Source organism: Nicotiana tomentosiformis, chromosome 1 (assembly GCF_000390325.3).
Source record: "Nicotiana tomentosiformis chromosome 1, ASM39032v3, whole genome shotgun sequence".
NCBI lineage: Eukaryota > Viridiplantae > Streptophyta > Magnoliopsida > Solanales > Solanaceae > Nicotiana > Nicotiana tomentosiformis.
The window spans coordinates 147,114,142-147,139,700 of record NC_090812.1 but is presented as its reverse complement, the minus strand read 5'-3'; the positions used below and the strand labels follow the sequence as shown (position 1 = coordinate 147,139,700).

The window sequence follows — 25,559 nt, the reverse complement described above, 5'->3', positions numbered from 1 at the left end:
GGGGTAATAAACAGAGCTATTTTGGACACTGCTGTTAGATGCTGTTTTTTGTTTAACTATCTCTTTGTTGCGGCGGCCAAACGCACACCCAAGTATACGCGGTCGTCAAGTAATAAAGTGACTTAAAGTCGGATGTCGAACCCACACGAACTTGTGATTAACTATTAACTAAATTAGATTGTCCTAATTATCTAAACAAGAATTAAACCTAGATGTATTTGATTCTAAACTAATTAAAATAAAAAGAGAATAACTAATGAACTTTAAACAGAGGAAGAGCAAATTTTTATATTATCAATGTGATAAAAACGATCTAGGATTATGGGCTATCTAACATTCCTATTGTATTTTTCAATTGAATTGACTAACTAATTTATTTAGCTTATTGGTTAACAGGGTTAATATTACTCATAAGAATCTGTTGAGTTCTTACTCGTCTATTCATGCTAATCTAACGCCTATATGCCTATGGAATTAGAACTAACAAGAACGCATTTATAATTTTTGTAAACCAACCAAGCAAGGCAATTAGGTATGTGTCTATCCTAACTGCGAATCCGTTCCCCGATGCCCAGGTTCAAGAACTTGCTCTACTCAATTCTATATGCAATCTAGAATTCGCATTTTCGAGTTCAATTCTAGATTCGTAAATAGTATCCAATTGATGATCAAACAATTAAATAATTAAGCGCAAGATTAAATAAATAAATCAATATGATAAATCAAGAAAGCAAAATCAATATCCGAATAACAATAGTCATGAAAGAACCATAACCCTAGAACGTGAAGTTTAGCTCCACATAGACATGGTAGCCAAACAACAAATCATACAAAGAAACACAAAAATTACAAAGTTTGGTGCAAGAAAAGATGAAACCCGGCCTCCACGGCGGCTCTATGCTCTCCCTTGGTCAAAAGTTCCTCTAAAAAACGCTCTCCCTTCCAAAGTGGCGAGTTTTCCCTCAAATATATGTTAGATCCCTTCCAAATTAGGTTTAGAACATTTTTTATACGAATTGGGGCCGTGTAGGGCCGAAATAACCTTGTTCCAGACGGAATAGGAAAAATCTACCACGTAGGGTCCAGGCCAGCGTTAGCGCTGGAGGCAGAATGTTTTTGCGTTTTTCAAATCAGTTCTTCACCTAGAATTGTATTTCCTTTTTTTATTGTCCAAAAGGTGTTCCCCCCTTTTCTCCTCCTTTATTTATTCTTTTATTTTCCTTCATTTTTTCTTCCGCGCTTTATTCAATTTTACTCCAAATTTCTTCATCTTCACACCGCTTTATTCCTACAGTTAAAATATAATATTAAGCATAAAGTAATATAATAGTACTCAAAAGACAATTAAAAGAACTAGAATGTGAGGCAATAATATAATGGTTAAATATATGCATTTTTTGGCTGAACATCACTCCTCTTTGTTGATGTTGAAACGTATTTGCAAATGCTTCCTGGACATGTAGTGTTCGTTCATCTTTATTGCAAAACTGTAATTTAGAATGCAAATAGATGAATTTGCCTTTAGACAATTTTAGACAATTAGTGATGTATAACAATAACTCATATACGTATTCAATATGAAATCTTAGTGGGAAAGTCTGCTTTGGACCATAAGTGTTATGGAGAATACTTTGAAAAATAGGTCAAAACCAAATTGGCATGATTTAATTATATTTTTAAGACTGAACGTTGTGCATAGTTGCAGTCCTAAAATTGAAGTTTTCCTTTCAGTTACACTATTGTCCTCGTCCTTCAAAAGCTTGAAATGGAACTGAGCACAACATACTGGTACACTTGGCCAAATGATTTGGTGGGTGAATTTTACGTTGGCGTCCATGATGGATGGCACTACCGGAGACTTAAAATGGAGGCAAGATTCTTGAAATGCATCTTGCGTGTATTGACCGAGTATTCACTCCCCGAGTCTTTAAGGAATCACTTCTTCTTCATAAATAATCAAGTAAATGATATGTCTACGATTTGCTGTAATTTTAAGAATAATAGGCTTTCTGCTGGTCACGTTAGTATAGAGGGTAACTTTGTACGAAAAGTTATTCAACCAAAGATCAGGGAAATTCTTGTCCTTTTATGGAAGTCAAGGAAGCCGTGGGGGAGGTATTGTGTTGATATGTTCAGTATTGTCTCATATACTTTGGAGGATTTGGTCAAATGCATGGCTGATCGTCTTGCTCCTGATCTACTTGAGAAAATGAAGTCTCTTTCTTTCAAGCTAACATTCGAGAGAAGGTTCCGTTGGTCCATTGGAGATGGGTTTGTTAAGCGCGAAAACAACATAGATATCTGGCAGCAGTTTACCAGTGACATATCTTATTCAGTGGCATGCCTGAATTGTTTGTATTGGCTTGATGACATCCCCCAAGAAATTGCCCAGGGATTTGAGCGACATCTTTCTTCATTGATTAGAAGGTGTGAGGATGCAATCCAGATTGATGCCAGAGAGGTTCTTATCCGTCTGCATAAAGCTTCAGAGCTGTTGTTGACTTTTGATACTTCAATAAACGATCTTCCATTATATTTTGTGGACTTTGTCCTAGACAGTGTGGTTGAGTTATGCAATTCTAAGGAAAATTCAAAGTTTCCAGCCAAGGGTCTGTCTGAAACTCTGCAATATCTGGGGACTTCAATAGCTGATCGGTTAACACAGAGCACTAAGAATGTTAGATTGAAAGGACGGGAAGCAATAAGAAGGATAGATGTTTTACGAGCTGAAGTTATGGAAAAGGAAGCAGAGGCAACCAATCACTCTTTTGCTATCAATCCAAAGGTATTTTATGGATTTCTTACTATTTGCCATAATTTATTTATTTTGGGTAATAAATGTGAAATATTACCATACTAACAACCAAATTGATACACCCAAAAGAGCACCTAGAACTTTAACCCCCTTCTAGAAAGGTTGTTAATAGTCAGCTGGGCCTCAAAGAAAGAACAGCTAATTACATAATTTGTGGAATAACACTCGATGACAAGAGAGGGTTGGAGGTTGTGAGTTCGAGTCACCCCAAGAGCAAGGTGGGGGGTTCTTGGAGGGAGGGATCCGAGGGTCTATTGGAAACAGCCTCTCTACCCCAGGGTAGGGGTAAGGTCTGCGTACACACCACCCTCCCCAGACCCCACTAGTGGGATTATACTGGGTTGTTGTTGTTGTTGTTGTGGAATAACACTCGATATCTACTATCTCTTTTTGTATCCTGTAATATCTCTAACCTGCACTTAATCTCCTGCTGTATTTGTTCTATGATAAAATTGCAATTTACAGTTATATTCCTAAGCTGCTTCCAATTCCTTGCTATTTGCCATAATTTTTTGCTTTCACTTTTTTATTTATTTATGCGCATTGGACCTAAGGTGAAAGTTTTTGATGCATTGATATCTTAAATGTCATATAGTCTAGGTGTTAGCAAGATTAATGAAATTCAAGCTGATTAGTATGCAATAAATATAGTGGATTAAAGGACCTTATTCGTCATATCTTTCCTATTTGTCGTGAATTACGTTATCTTAATAGTTCTTCCAACATTCCTACTTCTGGTAAATTTAGAGAAACAAGACTTTTAAAACAATTCTTAATTTAGGGTGTGTTTGGTATGAAGGAAAATGAGTAGTTTTATCATTTATTTTCCCTTGTTTGGTTGGTGAGTGGAAAACTTTTTCTCGGAAAATATTTTCTAGTGTTTGGCTAGACTAGAAAATATTTTTTATGCTACTCTCTTCACTCCCCCCATTCCCCCAAGTCCCCATGTTTCCTTGCCCTCCCCCCCCCCCCCCCCCAAAAAAAAATACTCAATATTTTCAGGACTCTATTTTCTTCGAGAATTTAATTATTCTTCTAAAAATTCACACAAACCCAAAGGAACTAATGTGCTGCTTTACTTTTTTACGTAAAAATAACGTTAAAATTTGTGCGCCATAACTAAAAAGAAAATACTCTTTTTTTGGTTGAAAAAGAAAGCACCATTTCTACAACATGAAAATAAAGTACTCATTTTATTGAAATAAAAGAAAATACATTTTCTACATCATAAAATGAAAATACGTTTTTTCTTTCAGAATATATTTTTAATAAACTGTGACAGCTTAAACATGAAACACATAATGAAGGTGGTTCTCGTTAACTATAGAATTTTATAAATAATAAAATAAATAATTCAGCTGCATTATAACTACTAACTTATGAGAATTATCTCATAATGATTTTTTTATTCTGCAAATGAGCTTAATTAACATAGAATTAGTAGATACTTTTACTTCAAAAATATATAAATGAACAAAATGGTAAAATCTATAAAGTATCTACATCAAGATTTGGATCTTTAAAAGAATTATCCTTGACATACTTTTAAATTAAAACAACAACAAAAATCGTAATGAGATGAGGATGGGAAAGTTCACATAAATTCCCCGAAGGAAGATAATTATAATTTCATCAAAGTAAAAGAGTAGAATAAATGTAATTAAAATTACAATACGTTTGTGCAATTTTATGAGATTAACTTGTAGTGACACTCGTTATAATAGAAAGTTCTCATTTTATTGAAATGAAAGAAAATATTTTATTTATGAAAAGAAAGTACTTTTTTGTTGAAATGAAAAAAATACTTTTTATATCATGTAAAAAAATACTCATTTGTTGAAATGCAAAAAAACAATCTATATATAAAAGAAAGTACTATTAATAATATTTTTATTTAGGGTGGGATGAGGGGGTGGATTGGTGGGGATGAGGAATAGGGTGGGGAAGGTTGAGAAGGAGTTTTAGAAAATATTTTCCCTTCTCTCGAAAAAGAAAATATTTTTTTTCCTAAATATTTAAGCCAACCAAACATGAGAAAATTGAAAAATATTTTCCGGAAAATATTTTCCTTAGTACCAAACACACCCTTGGTAGATTTATTATTTAGGAATTTTAAGGTCACAATTACCTGAAGGACGGAATATTAAGCTTATACATTAATGAGGTGCATGTTTAGTGCCTTGCCTTTCATTGAAGTGCAGCTTAAGTGAGGCGAAGCGCCCTCCATGAGCTTTTCTGGGCTTCAGGGCTTAAACGTGCCTTAAATGAGCCTTTGACAACTAGCTTTTGAGCTAAGTGAACAATTAGGAACGTCTACTGAAGAACAACGTAACGTGATAATCCATCACCTTATTTGTCTCGGCCTTCAGCTCCTATTATTCTACCTCCTTATCCTAATGTAACATTCCTTAAATACTCTCTTCTTCTTATCTTCTAAGGGAAAAGAGAAAAATAAATATGTTTTAGCTGCATTTAAACATTGAATTTCTAGGTGTATTCTTGTACTCACGATAATCGAGTTGTAGTTTTGGGGTAACAGAGAGTTTAGTAGTTAATTTTTTTCCAAAACAAACCCGGTTATTTTATGAATTTGTTCATTTTCTGATGATAATGGGGTAGGATCTCTTTTGGTAGAAGAACAATTCGTGCGAATATTAAGCTGGAATTTCGATGATAATGGATTCTTATTTTCTGTTTCATTTCTTTCTAGGGGAGAAGAAATAATTTATAGGTTTCAGCTTAATTCTTACAATGAATTGTTGGGGTTTTTTGTTATGTACATGATAATTGGGATTTTATTTCGGAGAAGCATTGTGTCATCAAAAAAGTTGGTTATTTAGTAGGCGTTTGGACATAAGAATTGTAAAATTCGAAAAAATTGTGAAAACATTTTTCAAGTGAAAATGGTATTTGAAATTTAGAGTTGTGTTTGGACATAAATTTCAGTTTGGGTTGTTTTTGAAGTTTTGTGAGTGATTTGAGTGAAAATTTTGAAAAACAGCTTTTTGCAGTTTTTCAAATTTTCGAAAATTTCTAAAATCCATATTCAAGTGAAAATTGAAAATTTTATGAACAAATACTGATTTCGAAAAAAAGTAAATTGTTTTGGAAAAATCTTCCATCAAATTTTATGTCCAAATGGGCTCTTAGTGTGGGCCCATTCTTACATGACATGGAAAATAAAGGGATTTATATTAAACGGCAAAGGTCCAAATATGCCCCTGTACTTTCGAAAATGGTCTAATAATACCCCTCGTTATACTATTGAGTTATCTATACCCCTGCAGTCATACTTTGGGTTCAAATATACCTCTCATTTAAACGGAGGGACACATGTCATCGTCCTGTTGGCCAATTCTAAATATCTCCTAATTAATTAAAAAGACCCATTACACATACCCGAAAAGCAATTTTCTAAAGCAATTTATTTTTTGTAAAATCTGGAAAAAAACTGAATTTTTTTTTTACTAAAAACTGAAAAAAACGAAGATATTGTTTTTCCAGTTTTTACAAAAAAACTGCTTTAAAAAAAACTGAAAATTATTTTCTAAAACAATGTTTTTGTAAAAACTGAAAAACAATTTTCTAAAGCAATTAAAAACGGGAAAAAACTAAATATTTTTTTACTAAAAACTGAAAAAATCGAAAATATTTTTTTCCAGTTTTTAGAAAAATATTGCTTTAAAAAAAACTGAAAAATAATTTCTAAAGCAATTGTTTTTGTAAAAACTAAAAAACGAAATCTGAAAAGCAATTTTCTAAAGCAATGTTTTTGTAAAAACTGAAAAAACAAATATTTTCTTTTTTTTCAGTTTTTAGTTAAAAAAATTCAGTTTTTAATTGCTTTAGAAAATTGTTTTTCAGTTTTATTTTCAGTTTTTACAAAAACATTGTTTTAGAAAATATTTTTTAGTTTTTTTTAAAGCAGATTTTTTGTAAAAACTGGAAAAAACATATTTTCGTTTTTTTCAGTTTTTAGTAAAAACAAATTCAGTTTTTTCCAGTTTTTACAACAAAAAAAAATTGCTTTAGAAAATTGCTTTTCGGGTATGGGTAATGGGTATTTTTAATTAATTAGGATATATTTAGAATTGGCTAACAGGACAATGACAAGTGTCCATCCGTTTAAATGAGGTTTATATTTGAACCCAAAGTGTTACTGCATGGGTATAGATAACCCAATAGCCAATAGTATAACGAGGGGTATTCTTAGACCATTTTCAAAAGTACAGGGGTATATTTGGACCTTCGCCGTATATTAAATGCAATGCTACATCACATATTCGGCAGCTTCTCCAGCTGCTTTTATTTTTAAAGAGATTGATGCTAATTTGAGTTGTCTCAAAATAAAGACAAGTGACTATATGACATAATTTCACTAACTTGAGTGACCATTTAAGAAATTTACTTCTTTATATGAGATGCTTAAAGTGGAAGGCCTAATTAAGAATTTAAGAACTTACGGCTAAAGTGCTAAACTAATTTCATAGTTTTGCTTTTGCACATAGGATTATGAATACTGAAAATATGAGGAAAATAGAAGGCGAAAATTAGAGTATGCCCGTGAATATCTTACAATTTGATTCAATAATTTGAGTAGACTCTGGAAAAGTTGAGCTACCAACTTTCATAGCTGATGTGGTTAGCAGAAGTACCTTCTTAATGAAAGCAACACATGCACAACAACAATAACAACCCAGTATAATCCCACTAGTGGGGTCCGGGGATGATGGTGTGTACGCAGACAGAGGCTGTTTCGGATAGGCCCTCGGCTCCCTCCCTCCAAGAACTCCCACCTTGCTCTTGTGGTGACTCGAACTCACAACCTCTTGGTTGGAAGTGAAGGGTGCTAACCACTAGAGCAACCCACTCTTGTCAATGTCAATGAAGTCTTAATTTAACCTTCCTTTGGTTTCTGGCAGAGCATCCAAGACTTATGCACTCATTACTCTAGGAGAGAGCAAAAGTTGATGACAGACCCCTTCACGTGTATGAAGTGGTTGGAGAAGCATGGAGAGATAAAAATCAGACATGTGGCCTTGGAGCTCAATATAAGACTTCAATATCTACAATTCATTCTGAAGAGACGGCCAAGGCAGGAGGAGTTCAATCTTGTCTACCAAACCATGAAAAACATAGGAATCAACATTCATGAGGCATGTATTAATGCAAAATATGGAAGAGTAGACTCTGCTCTGTCGATCTTGGAATCACAACTGACTTCTATGCTCAAAGATTTTGATCTTAGACAAGAAGTAGAACGTGCTCATTCCCTCCTGAGTTCTTCCGCGAATGACTCTGATCTTCACTGTGAAAAAAACAATCCTCCCCTCTACTTCAAGAAGGCATTGTCGGCACAGGGTGCATCCATGCCTACTCAACTTGCAATAGAATTTATCAGCACTCTTCTTCTGAGTCTGAAGTGTTTAGTGAGCTATAGATTCAAACCTAGGGCTACTGTGAAAAGAGAAATGGAAATATTTGAAGTAAAGCTGAGCTTTCTCGGGGGATTCCTCAAGTTGACGTCCATATTTTTCATCAAATCCGAGAGACTGGAGAATCTTGTGGCTCGTATTATAGCTCTAGTTGGTGAAGCAGCATGCATTTCTTATTGGTGTTTTCCTGAAAAGTTAAGTAGAAAGATGGAACATGAAATGAGTCACACAATTTCGGAGCTTTTGAGAAGGATGAAATCTTTTGAGGCAGAGATGAGAGACAACTATCTCATAGCCCTAGAGGCTTCACATTCTTCACAATCAGAATACCGTACTCCCTACAGCAATGAGCTTGTTGTAGCCGTTGTTGATTCTCTTGTCGACAATTTCATGGAGCTTGCTGATAAAGGGAGTACGTCCTTGATTTCTAAAGCTCTCCGAATGGAAACCATCCATCAAGACCAGAGTTTCTTGATAACTTTGTTGAAGGATTTGCGGAGACAGTGTAGGGAGAATATAAAGTTTGATGATCTCTTGACATATGTCAAGGCTCAATCTGACAAGATGAATCAAGCAGCTCCTTCAGTTCCTCTTGATCTAATGAAGGAAGAAGAGGTGTCAACGCAAGTAACTTCTTCACTTCTTCAACTGACAGTAATTATCAAACTCGTCAAGGCAGAATTCTTTCTGATGGATCTACATCAATCCATTCCCAACTCAACGGTGTCTTGGAAAGGTGAAATCACAATCCTTTCTGAGGAGCTAAAAGCCTTGACAACAATTGCAATAGATGTTCTTTGGCAATGCGATTGTCACTCAAGGAACGTTGAAGCTCTATCCGACAGTTTCGAACATGTCATCAACGTCTGTGACATAGCAAATGTGACTGAACACATGGGTGAAATGTTGTTTCATGGCCCATTTGAATTATCAGTGAAGGTAAAGCTCATCAAGTCAGAGATCAGTTTAAGGAAACTCTTGAAGAATCAGATCAATATAGTAGATCCTGTGAAGGATAATTTTGATAACCTTCTGATGGATCTTGAATTTCTGGGAACGCTTCTCTTGGATCTTCCAGAGCAATATGCAAAGCAAGAAAGAAGAAACCATCTCTTAAGTTGTGTTGATGTGGTGGCTGCCGAAATAGATACCATCATTGAGTCTCATTGCTCAAAAAAAGATGTTGAAGGGATGGCAGGAAGAATGGACCTTCAACTCTCGGATGTGCTACAGAAAATAAAGTTGATCAAGGCAGAGGACAGAGAAATTTGTCCTAAAATTCCAAAACTGTCAAGAACTAATTTCCCCATGACTGACGGACTAGGTTTTCTTGATTTACTCCTTGAAAATCTAGCAGAGATCTTAAACTTTAAGGGTGACCGAATTGTTCTCTTAAAGTGTCAAATTGAGACGATTCAAAGGGAGCTCAAATTTCTAAGAGAATTTCTTGAGAAAATTGCCCAGCAGCGTAATGAGCATGTTGAGTTGAGAAGTGTATGGGAAAAAGTGGTAGGTGTAGCGTATGAAGTGGAATATATCATTGACTCATATGTTGCTAATGGAGGTGGAACGATTTGGCACCATACATTTTCTGATATTGTAGAAGATATCAAGCTTATCAAAGGAAGAGTCATAAAGATCTCAACCAGTGACTTGTATGAATCCAGAACACATTCTCTTGGCGAGATTTCCCGTATCTCCACTCATATTGAGAAGCCAACTATAAATGAAGCAGTAGTGGGCTTTGAAGATGTCTTGGCAACATTAAAGCAGAGAGTAATTGGAGGATCCCCTGACTTAGATGTTATAACCATTTTTGGAATGCCTGGACTTGGAAAGACCACTTTGGCCAAGAAACTCTATGATGATTGCAAAGCTGTCAATCGCTTTGATGTTTGTGTGTGGTGCTGCATTTCTGAAAGATATGAAAAGAAATCATTGTTGATTGACATTTTACAACAAATTAATATTGGACTTCCAGAAAATGTTGAAGAAAAGAGTGAGGGAGATTTGGCTGACCTGTTGCGGAGAAGTATCATGGGAAGGAGGTACCTCATTTTCATGGATGATATTTGGACCATTGAAGCATGGGATGATGTCAAGACTCCTTTTAGAGATGATAAGCAAGGAAGTAGAATTATTTTAACGACTCGTCATGCTGAAGTAGCTTCATATGCCAAGTGTACCACAGATCCTTTGCGCCTCCGTTTTTTTCATAAGGAAGAAAGTTGGATGTTGTTAGTACAGAAGCTATTTCAAGACCAACAATGCCCTCCAGAACTTGTGGATGTTAGTAAAAGAATCGCAGAGAAGTGTCAAGGATTACCCCTTTCAGTTGTTTTGGTGGCTGGTCTTCTTGGAAATATGGAGACTAAAGAAGATGGATGGCTACAAGTTGCAGAAAGTCTAAGCACTACTACAGTTGGTGACTCGAGCAGTAGAGGCATAATAGAGTTAAGTTACAAGCATTTACCTGAATATCTTAAACCTTGTTTTCTTTACTTTGGAGGATTCATGGAAGATGAAGAAATTCCAGTCTCAAAGTTAACATGGAAGTGGATTGCCGAGGGCTTGGTTAGGAAACTTAAACCAAAGAGCTTAGAAGATATGGCAGAAGAATACTTGGTCGATCTTATTAGCAGAAGCCTAGTAATGGATGCAAAAATGAGATATAATGGCAGGGTTAAATCGTGCCGAATTCATGATCTCTTGCATGAATTTTGTCAGAATAAAGCAAAAGAAGAAAAGTTTTGGCAATATGTATACAGGTACTATTCATAAATTCCTTTGTATCCTCAATTCCTTTAACTAATTGATATCATTGTTGGTCTTTTCTTCACTATTCTTTATTTTCATTACCAGTCATCAAGCTACGGATTCTCCCGATATTGATTTACAAGATCTAGAGAGACGTCGAATGCTAGTAAGTCCTGATGGCAGATTTGCCTCATTGAGGCTAGTTGGTTCCCCTGTTCGCTCTTTGTTGCTCATGACAGCTAATAATGTAGAGACGAATGTACTGTCTGTCTCCTTCATTAAATGCTTCAGACTACTTAAGGTGTTGGATTTAGAGAGAATCAACCTGTTGGATTCCTTCCCAGATGAAATTGAACAGCTAATTCATTTGACATTTTTAGCTGTTCGAACTGGCATGACTTCCATTCCCGCCTGGATATACAAGTTGGAAAACTTGGAAACACTTCTGATTAAAGGATTGAGAGGGGAAGTAGCATTACCAGACAGCCTTTGGGATATGGCAAGGTTGAGACATGTGCACATAAATGATCGTGCTGCTTTTGGTTTCAGAAAGGAGGTCATTGAGAATTCTTCCAAATTAGATGGTTTGGAAACATTTTCGACCCCATCTCTTGCTTATGGAGATGACATGGAAAAAATGATGAGGAAGTTCTCCAATCTCAAAAAGTTGAAGTGTAGATTTTTGAAATCTGTCTATTATTCGATGAAGTTGAGAAAGGATTGCATTCGTTTCCCCATATTGGACTTTCTAGTTCATCTGGAATCCCTGAAGGTGTTTTCTAATGGTAAAAAACTGTCACAACCCTGTGAATTTAAGCTCCCAGAGAATCTCAAGAAGTTGACACTTTCAAATTTTCGCCTACCCTGGAAAGAAATATCGATAATTGCAAGACTTCCTAACCTTGAGGTACTCAAGTTGCTACTTAAAGCCTTTGAGGGAGAAAAATGGGAAGTCAAAGATGATGAGTTCCCTGCACTCAAAGTGTTGAAACTGGACGATGTAGTTATCTCTCAATGGGATGTCTCTGATGATGCGTTTCCTAGTCTTGAGAAATTGGTTTTGCAAAGATGTAAGAAGCTTAAGGAGATCCCTTCTTGTTTCGGTTACAACTGTTCTATACAAAGCATTGAAGTTAGTTGGTGCAGCCTTTCTGTCACTGAATCGGCTAAACAAATTCAGGATACACAAGTTGATGACATGGGAAATGGTGGATTCAAAATCGTTATCTAGCAAATTCAGGAGTCCCTTGGCCAAGATCCTGCACTGGTAAGTTTGTTACATAAATTGTGGGGTCAAACTGTAACTGGTTAAACTAATTTGATTTATGTCCTGCAGTTTGAGCCAAAGAAGTATTGTATTTTTACCTATTGTATGGTAGTTTTCTAATGATTGATTTTGGATGCAGTTCTTGACTAGAGGCGGAGCCAGGATTTGAAGTTTATGGGTTCGAGATTGTAGTCTGTTTAAGTTAGTAGGTTCTAAATTAATAATTTGAACATTTTAAATAAAATTCTTAAGACAAATACAGAGTTTGTACCAAAGCTTAAGAGAGAAATTCGTGTAAGTTCACACTGCTAGTTATTGTGGACTTTATCATACAAACTTGAATTATTTGCTGTGTTTGCTTGTGTAATATGTTTCAAGCCTAAGAATAAATCTTGTGACCTTTGTATTTGTTTATGTTTGTTGCTGCAATTATGTTTCAAACTTCAACACTAAATCATACAAAGGTTGCTGCAACCTTTGTATTTGCTTGTGTAATACTATTGAATATTGATTAATTTCCTCTTCGTAATATGAAAGCCTTGGAGGCATATCCTCTTTGTAAAGCAGAGATAATTGCCATCCTTTTGTCTCTTTCAAGATATGTTCTAAGAAATTATAGATGCTTTGAACTTACTGATGGATTATAATAAGCAGCGGAGGTAATCTCAATATCAAAATCACATGTAATTTAGACAACTAGTATAAACGAGATTTCACGGATTACCTCTTGAAGCGTGAATAAAGCTCATTTATCACATAAGCCTCTAATTCCATAGCAACTAATGAAATCACCATCAATAACACGATCTCGATTCCCGAACGTTTCACGGTCTTTTACTGTGTTACCCAATAATATCTGGAAATAGTAATTTCGTGTGGGCGAAATTTTCTAGGAAAAATTGGCTGAAAATTTTGACCACCATGTCACCTTCTTGTAGGTGGAAAACCTTATGTATTTATAGCACAAATTTTAAGGGTTAAAACACTTTTCCAAAACCTGTTGAGTTTTCTTTTTCACCAGAAAAAAGATTCCTTTATTTTCTATTATTTAGGCACAGCAGGGACCACATAATTTAATTAACAAGGCTTTCAATTATGTAATTAATTTGTAATTTTTGAAATTAATATCCACCGTAATTAATTACGAATTATTCCACTAAAAATTCGTAATTGTACTCCTTATTCAATTTCGAAATTCATCAATTAAATCTTATTTAATTTCTCATGTTAAGATTCAGATACTAATCAATTAAATTAAATTACTGATGATTTAATTTATTGATTATTTCCTTTAGACTTTCGCTTAACTTATTTCATGTGTCGGATATAAAATCCACCGGCCGGGTTTACACATAAAAACTTATAAGCTTTCATAAAGGTGTATCATCAATCTCTAAACCGAGACATGGGTTCCATCAACTAACTATTACTTTGCCAATGTACATTATTATTATCCAATTTATCAGGCATATTGATCTACGAAAGAATCTCGCCTTTTAATAAATCAAAACAATAATAATATACACAGCTAATAATAATTATATCAAGATTAAGAGTATAAGTACATTTAATGGCTAGAGAGTTTATTTTATTAAGTCAGTATAAAATACTTATCTTTACTTGGTCCGTTCAATACATACAAAATGTACTAGCACAAGAAGTTAGAATTAAACAATTCTCATAATCAAGATAAATTATATTTAATGTTGTGCTGCAATCACTCCTGATGGTTTGTCCAATTCCATCATTAGATTGTAAACTCAAACTTTATACTTATAAGAACCGATGATTTAATCTTCCGTGTATAAGCAAAACTCTATACACTAAATCATTTACTATATAAGCAAAGGACACAGACTAATATATAATCTATTTAAAATTTTATTTAAACTGAATAAACAATTATTTCATAATAAATACTATATCTAAACCAAACCCATGGCTAATAGTATATATCCTAACAATCTCCCACTTAGACTTTTAACCATGACAATTATTAGAATATACTATATCCAAATGCATGGTTAACTCCCAATAGTATATGCCCCAACAATCTCTCATTTAGACTCATAACCATGTATCTACATCTTTCTCAGGCATTCTTTTACATGACTATTAAAAGTCTTCACCAAATAAGGTTTTGTTAAAGAATCTTGCCAAGTTATTTCTGATGCAATATTTGTCCAGTAGTGCTTTGTCGTAACTATCTAGTTTGGTATTAAACTCTTCGGGGATCCTGTTACCGAAACTATCCCAAGAGTGTACACCAAACTATGATTTTCTTTAGCATTCTCCCACTATGACGAAGTACTACTAATATCACCTTCATTACCTTACCACACTGAAATATTAGTGACTTCTTACTATAGTGTTCACTGTTCAAACATCACTCCCACTCGATAAAGGCATATTATGTCTATTAACGTTCTCCCACTACTTAAATGCAATGGAACGTCAATTCCGACTTGTGGGTTTTGATGTTCTTGAACATCTAGTTATTTCTTTGCCCAGTTCCTGTATAAATAGTTTACTTCTAGGAACATGGTTTATTAAACAATCCTTATCTAGAAAAATGCATTTGTTTTAACAATTGCCTTATTTTCTTTAGGACAATAAAATAAAACTCCATTCGTTTTCTTGGATATTCAATAAACATGCACCTATCCATTCTTAGTTCCAACTTACATATCCGCTTTCCTTTTCAGCACATATACGGGACAATCCTTTATCTGAACATGCCACAGGCTGATCTTACATTCAGTCCACAGTACTATAGATGTCACATGTACTAACTTAGAAGGAACTAAATTCAGAATATAATTTGTAGTTTCTAGGAAATATTCCAAAAACGAATAAGGCAAATCCGAATCACACAACATTAATCTATCCATGTCCAAAAGAGACTTATTTCTTCTTTCTACCACACCACTTATCACGACCCAAAATTCAACTAGTCATGATGGCACCTAACTCAACCCGCTAGGTAAGCCAATTAACAACTATCCAATTCTAATGAAATTAATAAAACAAATAAATAAGAGAAATTATCTGAATCTTATACATTCCCCAAGGAGTGGTAGTGCAAATCATAAGCTTCTAATATTTGAGTTTACAAAGCTAGTATGAATTAAATATATGCACGCAACATCTGCACGCAAGGTACAGAAGTGTAGTATGAGTACAACCGACCCCATGTACTCAATAAGTAATAAACCTAACCTTATGTTGAGAGTAGTGACGAGCTGGAACAAATGTCGGGTCCAACATCCAATAGCCAATAACAGTTCATAACAATGTAAATCAAGTAATAAAAGAAGTAACTCAAAGATAAAATGCTCAGCTTAATCATGGTTCCCAAAAATAGTTCTGCTTTTCAAGTATATCAATGAAAACCCAAGTCTTTTACCGAATTGCCAAAAATATGAGTAAGTTTGAAAATGTTATTTTTCCCAAAACCTTTCCACAGTAAATGTTTCATTTTCAAATGACATGAAGAAAATACATCTCTATGCCTATATGTCAATATGTGTGAGAAGTCATGAATGACGTGATACCGTACAACATAAGGAAAAATGCATCTATATGCATGTATGTCATATGTGCATGTCAATGCCATGTACCTTAGAAATGAACTCATGTACTCACACTCTCAGAGTACTCAATCTCACTGTCTCACACTTTTCACTCATCCTGCTCAATCACTCAGTACTGTATATAGCCAATCCGGCCCAGGAAAGACCCATCCCGGAATATATACATTAAGTGACCAATAGTCACTAAGTACTGAGTAGGGCCCCAGCCCGGGGGAAGATCCATCCCCAGGTATATAAATATTTCGGACAAGATCCATGTCCAGGGAAGATCCATCCCTCAATATAATCAATCGTACTCACTAGGGGTGTGTGCAGACTCCGGAGGGACTCCTTCAGCCCAAGCACTATAATCTGCACGGACAACTCACGTGCTATAGTATCAATATCAGAATCCACATGGACAAATCACGTACTATAGTATCAATATCATAATCCGCACGGACAACTCACGTGCTGCATGGACAACTCACGTGTTGCACGGACAACCCACGTGCTATAGTATCAATATCCTCACAATTAGGCCTTCGACCTCAATCAGACATCAATCTCTCCAATCTCTTTCTCACGGGCTCACAATGTCATAAAACTAGCCCGAAAATAATGATATGATGTATCAATAAATAACAACAGAGACTGAGATATGATATGCGTATGACTGAGTATGTAATGCAATGAAAGCGGATAACTCAACAGCAGAAATGACCTCCGTAGGTCCCAACAAGATAAGCGTATTGCCTAGATATGGTTTCTAACATGGATTACAACTCAATAGCTCAAGTACATAGAAATTTCATGGTCACAGGTAAGATCAGGTAACTACAAAGTACCACAGAAATAACAGAGTCACAATTTACACGGTGTACGCCTACACGCCTGTCACTTAGCACGTGCGTCACCTCAACACCAATCACATTGCACGTAATTCAGGATTTCATACCCTCAGCACTAAATTTAGAAGTGTTACTTACCTTGAACAAGCCAAATCCAATGCCGAGCAAGCCAATCGATGCTCCAAAAATGCCATCTCGCGTGTACCGATCTCTGAACGGCTCGAAACTAGCCAAAAGAAACTCAATAAAATCAAATAAGGTCCAAGGAAACAATTCCAAATGATAAAGGTTGAATCCTTAATCAAAATCCCAAAATCGTCCAAACCGTCAAAACTCGGACCCGTACCTCGAAATCCAATGAAACTCACAAAATCCGACAACCCATTGAATTACGAGTCCAACCATACTAGTTTCACTCAAATGCGACTCCAAATTGATGTTCAAAACTCAAAAATTCACATTATGAAACCATAGGCTAAAACCCCCAATTTCCTCTTTAAAATTCATCAACCAATTGCCAAAAATGAAGATAGATTCATGAAATAAAATCAAAACCAAGTGTAGAATGCTTACCCCAATAACGCCCACACCTACGCTTCCACTCGATGCACCTGCGCCAAAATCTCCGCTTCTACGGGCCTCCTCACCCAGCTTTCATCTCGCTTCTGCGACTGCATTGTCGCTTCTGTGACCATCACACCTGCGCAAATTCAGCCGCATGTGTGTAATACCAGTACTAGCAACTACCGGCAACCAAATAAGAATGAGAAATGGTCCGAACTTCGTCCAAAACTCACCCGAGCCACGAGCCACTTGGGACCCCGTCCAAATATACCGACAAGTCCCATATCATATCACGGACCTACTTGAGGCCTCAAATCACACCTAACAACATCGAAACAACAAATCGCAACTCAATCGAACTCGATGAACTTTGAACTTTTTAATTTTCAAAACTCGTGCCGAAACATAGCAAATCAATCGGGAATGAACCCAAATTATGCACACAAGTCCTAAATGACATAACAAAGCGGTTCCAAATTCCCGGAACCACAATCTGAATCCAATACCAAAAAGTCCACTCCCAGTCAAACTTTCCAAAAATCCAAACCATTTCAAGCCAAATTAAACTGCGGACCCCCAAATCACAATCCGGACATGCTCCGAAGTCCAAAGTCACCCAATGGAGCTAACGGAACCATCAAAACTCCAATCCGAGGTCAAATACTAAAAAGTCAAACTTGGTCAACTCTTCCAATTTAAAGCTTCCTAGTTGAGAATCGTTCTTCCAAATCAATTCTGAATAACCTAAAAACCAAAACCGACGATTCACACAAGTCATAATACATAACACAGAGCTACTCATGCCTATAAACTACCGAGCAAAGTGCAAATGCTCAAAATGACCGGTCGGGTCATTACATGCTCCCCCATGTAAACATACGTTCATCCTCGAACGTGCCTAGAGTTGTTCCAAAACCTCCAAACCACCGTGTAACCTTGCCATGCACATACCCTGGGGTGATCCACGTCACCCTAATCCATATAAGCCTGACAAACAACATAACCGAAAATCCTTAATTAAACGTTAGCTCGTAAACCTTAGAATCTAATTTCAAATATCCGAAATTTCTTATATGACCCACATCTTGCATCTACATACTGTATAAGTCTGAACAAGTTGTATCAATCCATAACCATAACCATAACCTAAGATGTAATCACATGATATACCGCATGAATCAAATACTCATAGCAATAACTTCTAATCACCGTAGCTGCTTAAAATGACTCGGTACTGATAATAAACCTCATATCAAACAAAACCTCATTCTAAAACCTTCGTACACTGCCGATGATTAAAGAAACACGCAGAACTCATAACCATTCATCAGATCAACCAGTCATGGGACTCCCTCTCCTTCGACAAGAACTATAGCCAAATTCTAAGTTGACTTTCGATATTATCCTTCCAAATATACTGCAATCAAATACGATAGCACCCATCCTAGATCTAACGATCTCGTCTTATCAAATACCAACTACTCTACAGACATGCCACACCAATATAACCTTAAGCCACAAAGCGTGCAATCCGTGCACCAATACACAATAATTCAAATGTACTCAAACATGAAACATGATCCAAACGAGAGAACCATCCCACAAGCTCAACGTGTACCACCACATTGAAATGCTAAGAACCCATCATACACCGTAGAACCAAAACACACGAATCTAACATAAAGGATCGTATCTCCATATAACTTCGCTGCAATGCGCGAACCCACCCAAATACTGGTCCATATGAAATACTTCAAGCCACCTTGCTCAAAATCAATAACCACGCGCAGTTCGACATCAAGTATCCATGGTGCATTACCATAACCATGGGGAAGAAAATGGCACAATGCCACACAAACCCGAAAGAACATAGCTAATGCGCAATCAATCATTTAACACCCTAGTACCCCTCTCACTCAAATTCTACTATAATGCCCAAATAAAACCGTACCATATGTGCATATAACCAACGAATCACGACCCCTCGTAGCATAGAAGGGTAAGTCATAGAACATATCAGAACACGAATAAGCTCAACTCTAACCAAATGGCACATCCCTCAACAACATTAGTACGGAGTCAACCAATACGACCCGGTGTAGAATACACATCCTCATTGGGCCTACCAACGGGCCCCAAATCAACTCACGAGTTCACTCTTACCAAAATTACTCAAATTTGATACCAAAATCTCGATCAAAATCCCAAAATTTGGCCTAAGAACTTTTCTCAACTTTTCCCCAAATCCGAAATTAAATGGAGAAAAAACTATAGATTAATGGAATACAACCAAAAATGAGTTAGGAATCATTACCCCAAAGCTTCCTCTGAAAATCCCTCGAACAATCGCCATATTCCGAGCTCTCAAGTCCAAAAATGAAGAATGAAATCAAACCCTCGCACTTACCCCTTTTTCTACCAGTCAAACCGCTTCTGCGGGCCTTCAACCGCATCTGCGGTTTCGCACCTGCGGAATTTCCATCGCAGGTGCGGTTTTCACTTAAAACTCATCACCCGCTTCTGCGATCAAAAGGTCGCACCTGCGTATGCGCACCTGCGGACCTATGTCTGCTTCTGCGGTCCTCCACCGCTCCTGCGATCTCTCCAGCGCATCTGCGGGCATCGCAAATGCGAAACTCACCTCGCACCTGCAGCCCCTGATCACTGCCTCCAAATCTGCTTTTGCGCTTAATCATCCGCACTTGCGGCCCCACACTTGCGGCCCCGCACTTGCGGTTCCCCCACCACAGGTGCGAAACACCATAAACCAGCAAACTTCAGAAATTTTCTAAGTCCAATATTTCCTCCGTTAAGCATCTGAAACACACCCGAAGCCCCCCGGGACCTCAACCAAACATACCAACCAATCCTAAAACACTATACGAACTTAGTCGAGCCCCTCAAACCACATCAAACAACGCTAAAATCACGAATCATCCTCCGATTAAAACTTAAAGAACTTGAAACTTTAAATTTCTGCAACCGATGCCGAAACCTATCAAACCACGTCCGATTAACACCAAATTTTACACACAAGTCATATTCAACATTACGGACCTTCTCCAACTTTCAGAATCGAATATTAAAAAGTTCACTTCCGGTCAAAATCTCAAAAAAATTGACTTTTTGCCATTTCAAGCCTAAATCAGTTACAGACCTCAAATTCACCGTCCGGATACGCTCCTAAGTCCAAAATCACCCAACGGAGCTAACGGAACCGCTGGAACTCCATTCCGGAGTCGTCTTTACACAGTCCCAACTACGATCAAAATCCTAAGACTTAAGTTTTCGTTTTAGGGACTAAGTGTCCCATTTCACTCTGAATCATCTGGTAACTGAATTCAACCATGCACGCAAGTCAATACACATAATACGAAGCTTCTCAGGGCCTTATGCCGCCGAACAGGACTTAAATTCTCAAAACGATCGGCTGGGTCGTTAGAGGACACTACCAGAGATATAAGTCCAAAAGCACATAGTCACATAACAGAAACCACCGAGCCCAAGCTGTGATCAAAACATAGTCTCAAGTCCTCTAGAATAGCCCATCAACAAAACACAAAAAATACACCTCGCACCTCATCCATGGAATCACAAGTCGTAGATATACAACTGATACCGAGCACTCACATAACACACGAGTTAGTGGAAGGAATTCAAAGAGATACGCTTCAAGCTGAATCAATATCGCACGATAAGGAAAGAAAGATGAGAAGTTTATCCTAGATGCCTTGTAGCCTCTCAAAGTAGGTATGGATGTCATCATACCAATATGCAAGACTCTACTAGAAACTTGATCATGACTCGTAGAACCTATGAACCTAGGGCTCTGATACCAACTTGTCACGACCCAAAATCCAACTAGTCATGATGGAACCTAATCCAACCCGCTAAGTAAGCCCATTAACAGTCAACACGTCTCAAATAAGGAACATAGGAATCACTAAATAGAATATCTAAACTTCTATACAAAATCCGAAGGATTGGTAATACAAATTACGAGCTTCTAAGACTTGGAATTTACAAAGCTGGTATAAAATAAATATATTATCTATTCGAAATCTGCATAAACAGATTTGAAAATCTAGAGCTGCCAAGTACAAGTGGTAGTTATAACCAGAATGCAGGTACATCTTCAATGCCAGCTCCCGCCATACACAGCAACATCAGCTCCAAAATATGCATGCAAGGTGCAGAAGTGTAATATGAGTACAACCGACTCCATGTAAATAAACATAACCTTAGGTTGAAAGAAGTGACGAGCTCAGAAGATAGTCAGAGTCCAAAATCAATGGCCAATAACAGTTCATAACAGTATAGTGAAGACAGTAAAGGTATATAACTCAGGAGATGTAATGCCTAGCTTTTTCAGAAAAGTAGATATGCTTTTCAAGTATAACAGTCCTAATCTAAATCTTACCACCGAAATCAATTAAACATGAGTTTATCAAAAGAACTGTGTTTTTCCCAATTTACAATATCAGATAAGACTTTTTATTTACTAGTTAGCATGAGAAAAATACATCTCTATGCCTACATGTCAAATATACATGTCAAGTAGTCAGATGTCATCACTGTCTAGCATGAGGAAGGTAAATCTCTATGCCTACATATCAAATATACATGTTAAATAATCAAATGTCATGGTGAACTCAGTAAGTACACACAATCTTAGCACACTCCAGGTGCGTGGCTCAAATGTTCAAACAATATCAACGTGGATCCATCAAAATAATCACACTTAGCACTGCACGAGTGCCTGGCATAACTGCCCATCATCAAAGCATGTATATAAAATATTGTACCTGTGACCCCTGCTTGTATGTCAGACTCAGTGGGATCATATCCAAGTGCTAATCATTATCACATAGCCCAAATAGTGGGGACTGGTGCACACGTAGCCTCAAATCAGTATAGCTTAGCCCAATGTAGGGCCTGGCATACGCGTCACCTCAATATCAATATAACTGTTACGACGTGCAACCCGATCCAAATATCCATATTAATATGGCTCTATGTCCCATATCAGTCAACAATTCGCTCAAGTCTGAATATGCAGACATCTCACAGAAACACAATCCAATTATATAATACAGAATAACAAAATATGTCCCAAATACAGTTCAAACTTGTGTCACGTACAAGAACACAAATAACATGTGAGACAGCATATCAAAAGCGCACAGAAATCGGGGTATAACATGCGGATGTAACTATCATGACTGTACAATATGACTACGTGGGATATTATTCATGCTAGAAATCATATCTAATCTACCTATTTAATTGTTTGAGACGTGATAGGGCTCGCACCTCGGAACCTGACAAAATTCATAAATTTCGACAACCCATTCAATTACGAGTCCAATCATACTAATTTCACTCAAATCCGACTCTGAATCGATGATCAAAACTCAAAATTTTACTTTAGAAAAGTTTAGACAAAACCTCCAATTTCTCTTTTGAAATCCTTAATCAAATTCCAAAATCAAAGATGAAATCACGGAATATAATCAAAGTCGAGTAGAAATTACTTACCCCAATCCATCTGGTGAAAATCGCCTTCAAAATCGCCCAAATCCGAGCTTCATAACTCAAAATATGATAAAATGATCAAAACCTTCGAAATAGAGTACTTTATAATCACTTAAAAGCAATACCCATCGCGATCGTGGGACATCCTTCGCGATCGCGAAGAACAAATGCTATTGTCACCAAAATACTCTATGTGTTCGTGATACATGCCACACGGACATGATGACCACAAAAGCTAAAGCTGCGGAACGTGAACTGACTTATGCGAACACTATAAAGAATTCTCTAGCTCCCGCTCAACCCTACACATCTGCGATTCCCCATGCGCGAACGTGAACTGTAATCAATCCAAAACTCAACGATCACGTTCCATTTGTCGCCACTACTAAAAAAATAGGTTTTAGCGACGGACAAATTCTATAGCTAAATAGAAAAATCTGTTGCTAATCTCATTTAGCGACGGATTAGCAATGAATTATAAAGAAATTCTGCTGGCTACGAGTGTTTTAGCGACAGATTAGCCACGGCGTTTGTAGATAATTTTAGTTTTTTCGATGAACAAATCACTAGAGGATCAAATCACACTTCGCGATCGCACCTAGACCATCGCGATCGCGAAGAACATAGGAGGCACCCTATAACAGCAGAAACCAGCAATGCAACCAACTCTGAAAAAGTCTGAAACCACAATCCAAATCCAATATCATCAAATTCAACTCCCGATCAAATCTATGAATACTTCCAAACCTTCAAATTGCCAACTTTCGCCAAATAGCACATAAATCTCCTAGAAACATCCAAATGAAAATTCAGGCATATACCCAAGTCCAAAATACTTATCCGAACCCAAAGGAACCATCAGAACTAGAATTTGAGGTCAAATACATAAAAGTCAAACTTGGTCAACTCTTCAAACTTAAAACTTCCTAGTTGAGAATTATTCTTCCAAATCAATCCCAAATTACCTGAAAACGAAAACTGATGATTTACACAAGTCATAATATATCTTATGAAGCTACTCAAGACTTCAAATAGCTAAATAAATTACAAATGCTCAAAACGACCGATTGGGTCGTTATAGGGAAATAAGGTAGAATCTAGTCTTTTTGCTATGTGAACTATGTGTCAGGGGCAGCGTATATGCGAGGTGACAAGTGTATATGCGTTGGCCATGGGATAAGCATGTGGGTAGAATGAGCCTTACTTGTACCATGATTATTTGGTGTATTATATTTTCCATGCTTTAGATAGATTGTTTAATTCTTTGATTACTCGGTTTTATGATGTTTCTTATATTGAGATTATTGTGATATTGGGTATTGAGATCGTGAAAATTATTGATTGGTTGTTGGCATTAATTGTTGGGGGGGTTCTCATATGACAAGTTGTGTTCAAATACTATTGTTGATGTTGAATTTGCTTCCCACCTTGCTTGGTATTCTGTTATTGTGATTGCTTAGTGAGGAAGAGTGAAATGCACGAAGGGTGTTGACATGCCTTATTTACATACTGATATTATTGCTTGAGTGAACGCGAGGATAAAGCATGAAGGGTGATGCCGTGATTATATTATTATGTGAAGAAGAAAGTAAAAGCACGAAAGGTGATGATGTGTAATTGCTTTATTATTATTATGTGATGATGAGAGTAAAAGCATGAAGGGTGATGTCATGCACTTGCTTTTAATATTATTATGTGAGGATGAGAGTAATAACACGAAGGGTAATGTTGTGCACTTTCTTTTATATTATCATGCGAGGATGAGAGTAAAAGAACGAAGTGCCGTGCAATTTATTGATTTCATTGCTCTTTACCTTGATATTTAAAATGTGGACTTGGCTTTGTGGCTTCGCTATTTATATTTGAAAGAGGTTGACTTAGTGATGCATTACTTTATGTTTCTCTTTGCTAGCCCTTTCTTATGTCCACATCCCGTTGTTATATTTGAATCATTACAAGTTATTTCGTTGCTTTGGATATATAACTGTATAGGTTTATTGTAGGTGTCTTGTCTTAGCCTCGTCACTATCTCGTCGAGGTTAGGATCGATACTTACTGAGTATATTGGGTCAGTTATACTCTTACTACACTTCTACACTTCTTGTGCAAATTCAGATATTGGTATTAGCGGAGTCCCGAAAGGTGCTTTTCGGATACCAGACAGGTGATTTGAGATACAACTACATCTCATTCGCAAGCCTTGAGTCATCTTCTTATTTGTATTGTATTAATTTTATTTTATTTCGGACAGTGTTGTATTTCTTTCAGAACATTGTATTTAATATATTTTAGAAACTTATGTACTTGTGACTCCACATCTTGGGATGGTTTACGTTAGATGTTAGATTTAGCCTTATTATGTTTATCTCAGAATTTTCTTTACGTTATGTTATCATTCTATTGCTAGTCATTTACATCAGTTCTTCCTATTTATTAGTTGTATGTTGGCTTTCCTAGCAAGCGGTGTTAGACACTATCACGGCCCCGATTGGTTGAGATCTTGGATCATGACAATAACCTAGTATGTCCAGGCTCAAACCAACCAACTGCAAAACGATAACGCCTTCCACATAAGGCCTCGTACGGGGCCATCTAGATACTCGACGGGTAGTTGTTGTTCTAGACAAACTCTACTAATGGTAGAAACTGATCCCATTGGCCTCTGAAATAAATGACGCAAGCTTTTAGCATATCCTCCAAGATCTAAATGGTACGCTCGGATTATCCGTCCATCTGAAGATGAAATATCGTACTCAACTCAAC

At 36.7% G+C, this 25,559-nt stretch overlaps 1 protein-coding gene across 1 annotated transcript in view; it reads left to right on the top strand.

The window, feature by feature from the left end:
• The window catches only part of LOC104085274 (putative late blight resistance protein homolog R1A-4), a 13,915-nt gene extending 1,235 nt beyond the window's left edge, over window positions 1-12,680 (top strand). Inside the window, exons 2-5 of the mRNA XM_070192195.1 lie at window positions 1,732-2,785; window positions 7,738-11,018; window positions 11,113-12,274; window positions 12,414-12,680. Coding sequence (XP_070048296.1) covers window positions 1,766-2,785; window positions 7,738-11,018; window positions 11,113-12,238 — 5,427 coding nt within the window. The 5' untranslated portion in view covers window positions 1,732-1,765 and the 3' untranslated portion in view covers window positions 12,239-12,274; window positions 12,414-12,680. The remainder of the gene's footprint in view (window positions 1-1,731; window positions 2,786-7,737; window positions 11,019-11,112; window positions 12,275-12,413) is intronic.
• Window positions 12,681-25,559: the final 12,879 nt, after the last annotated feature.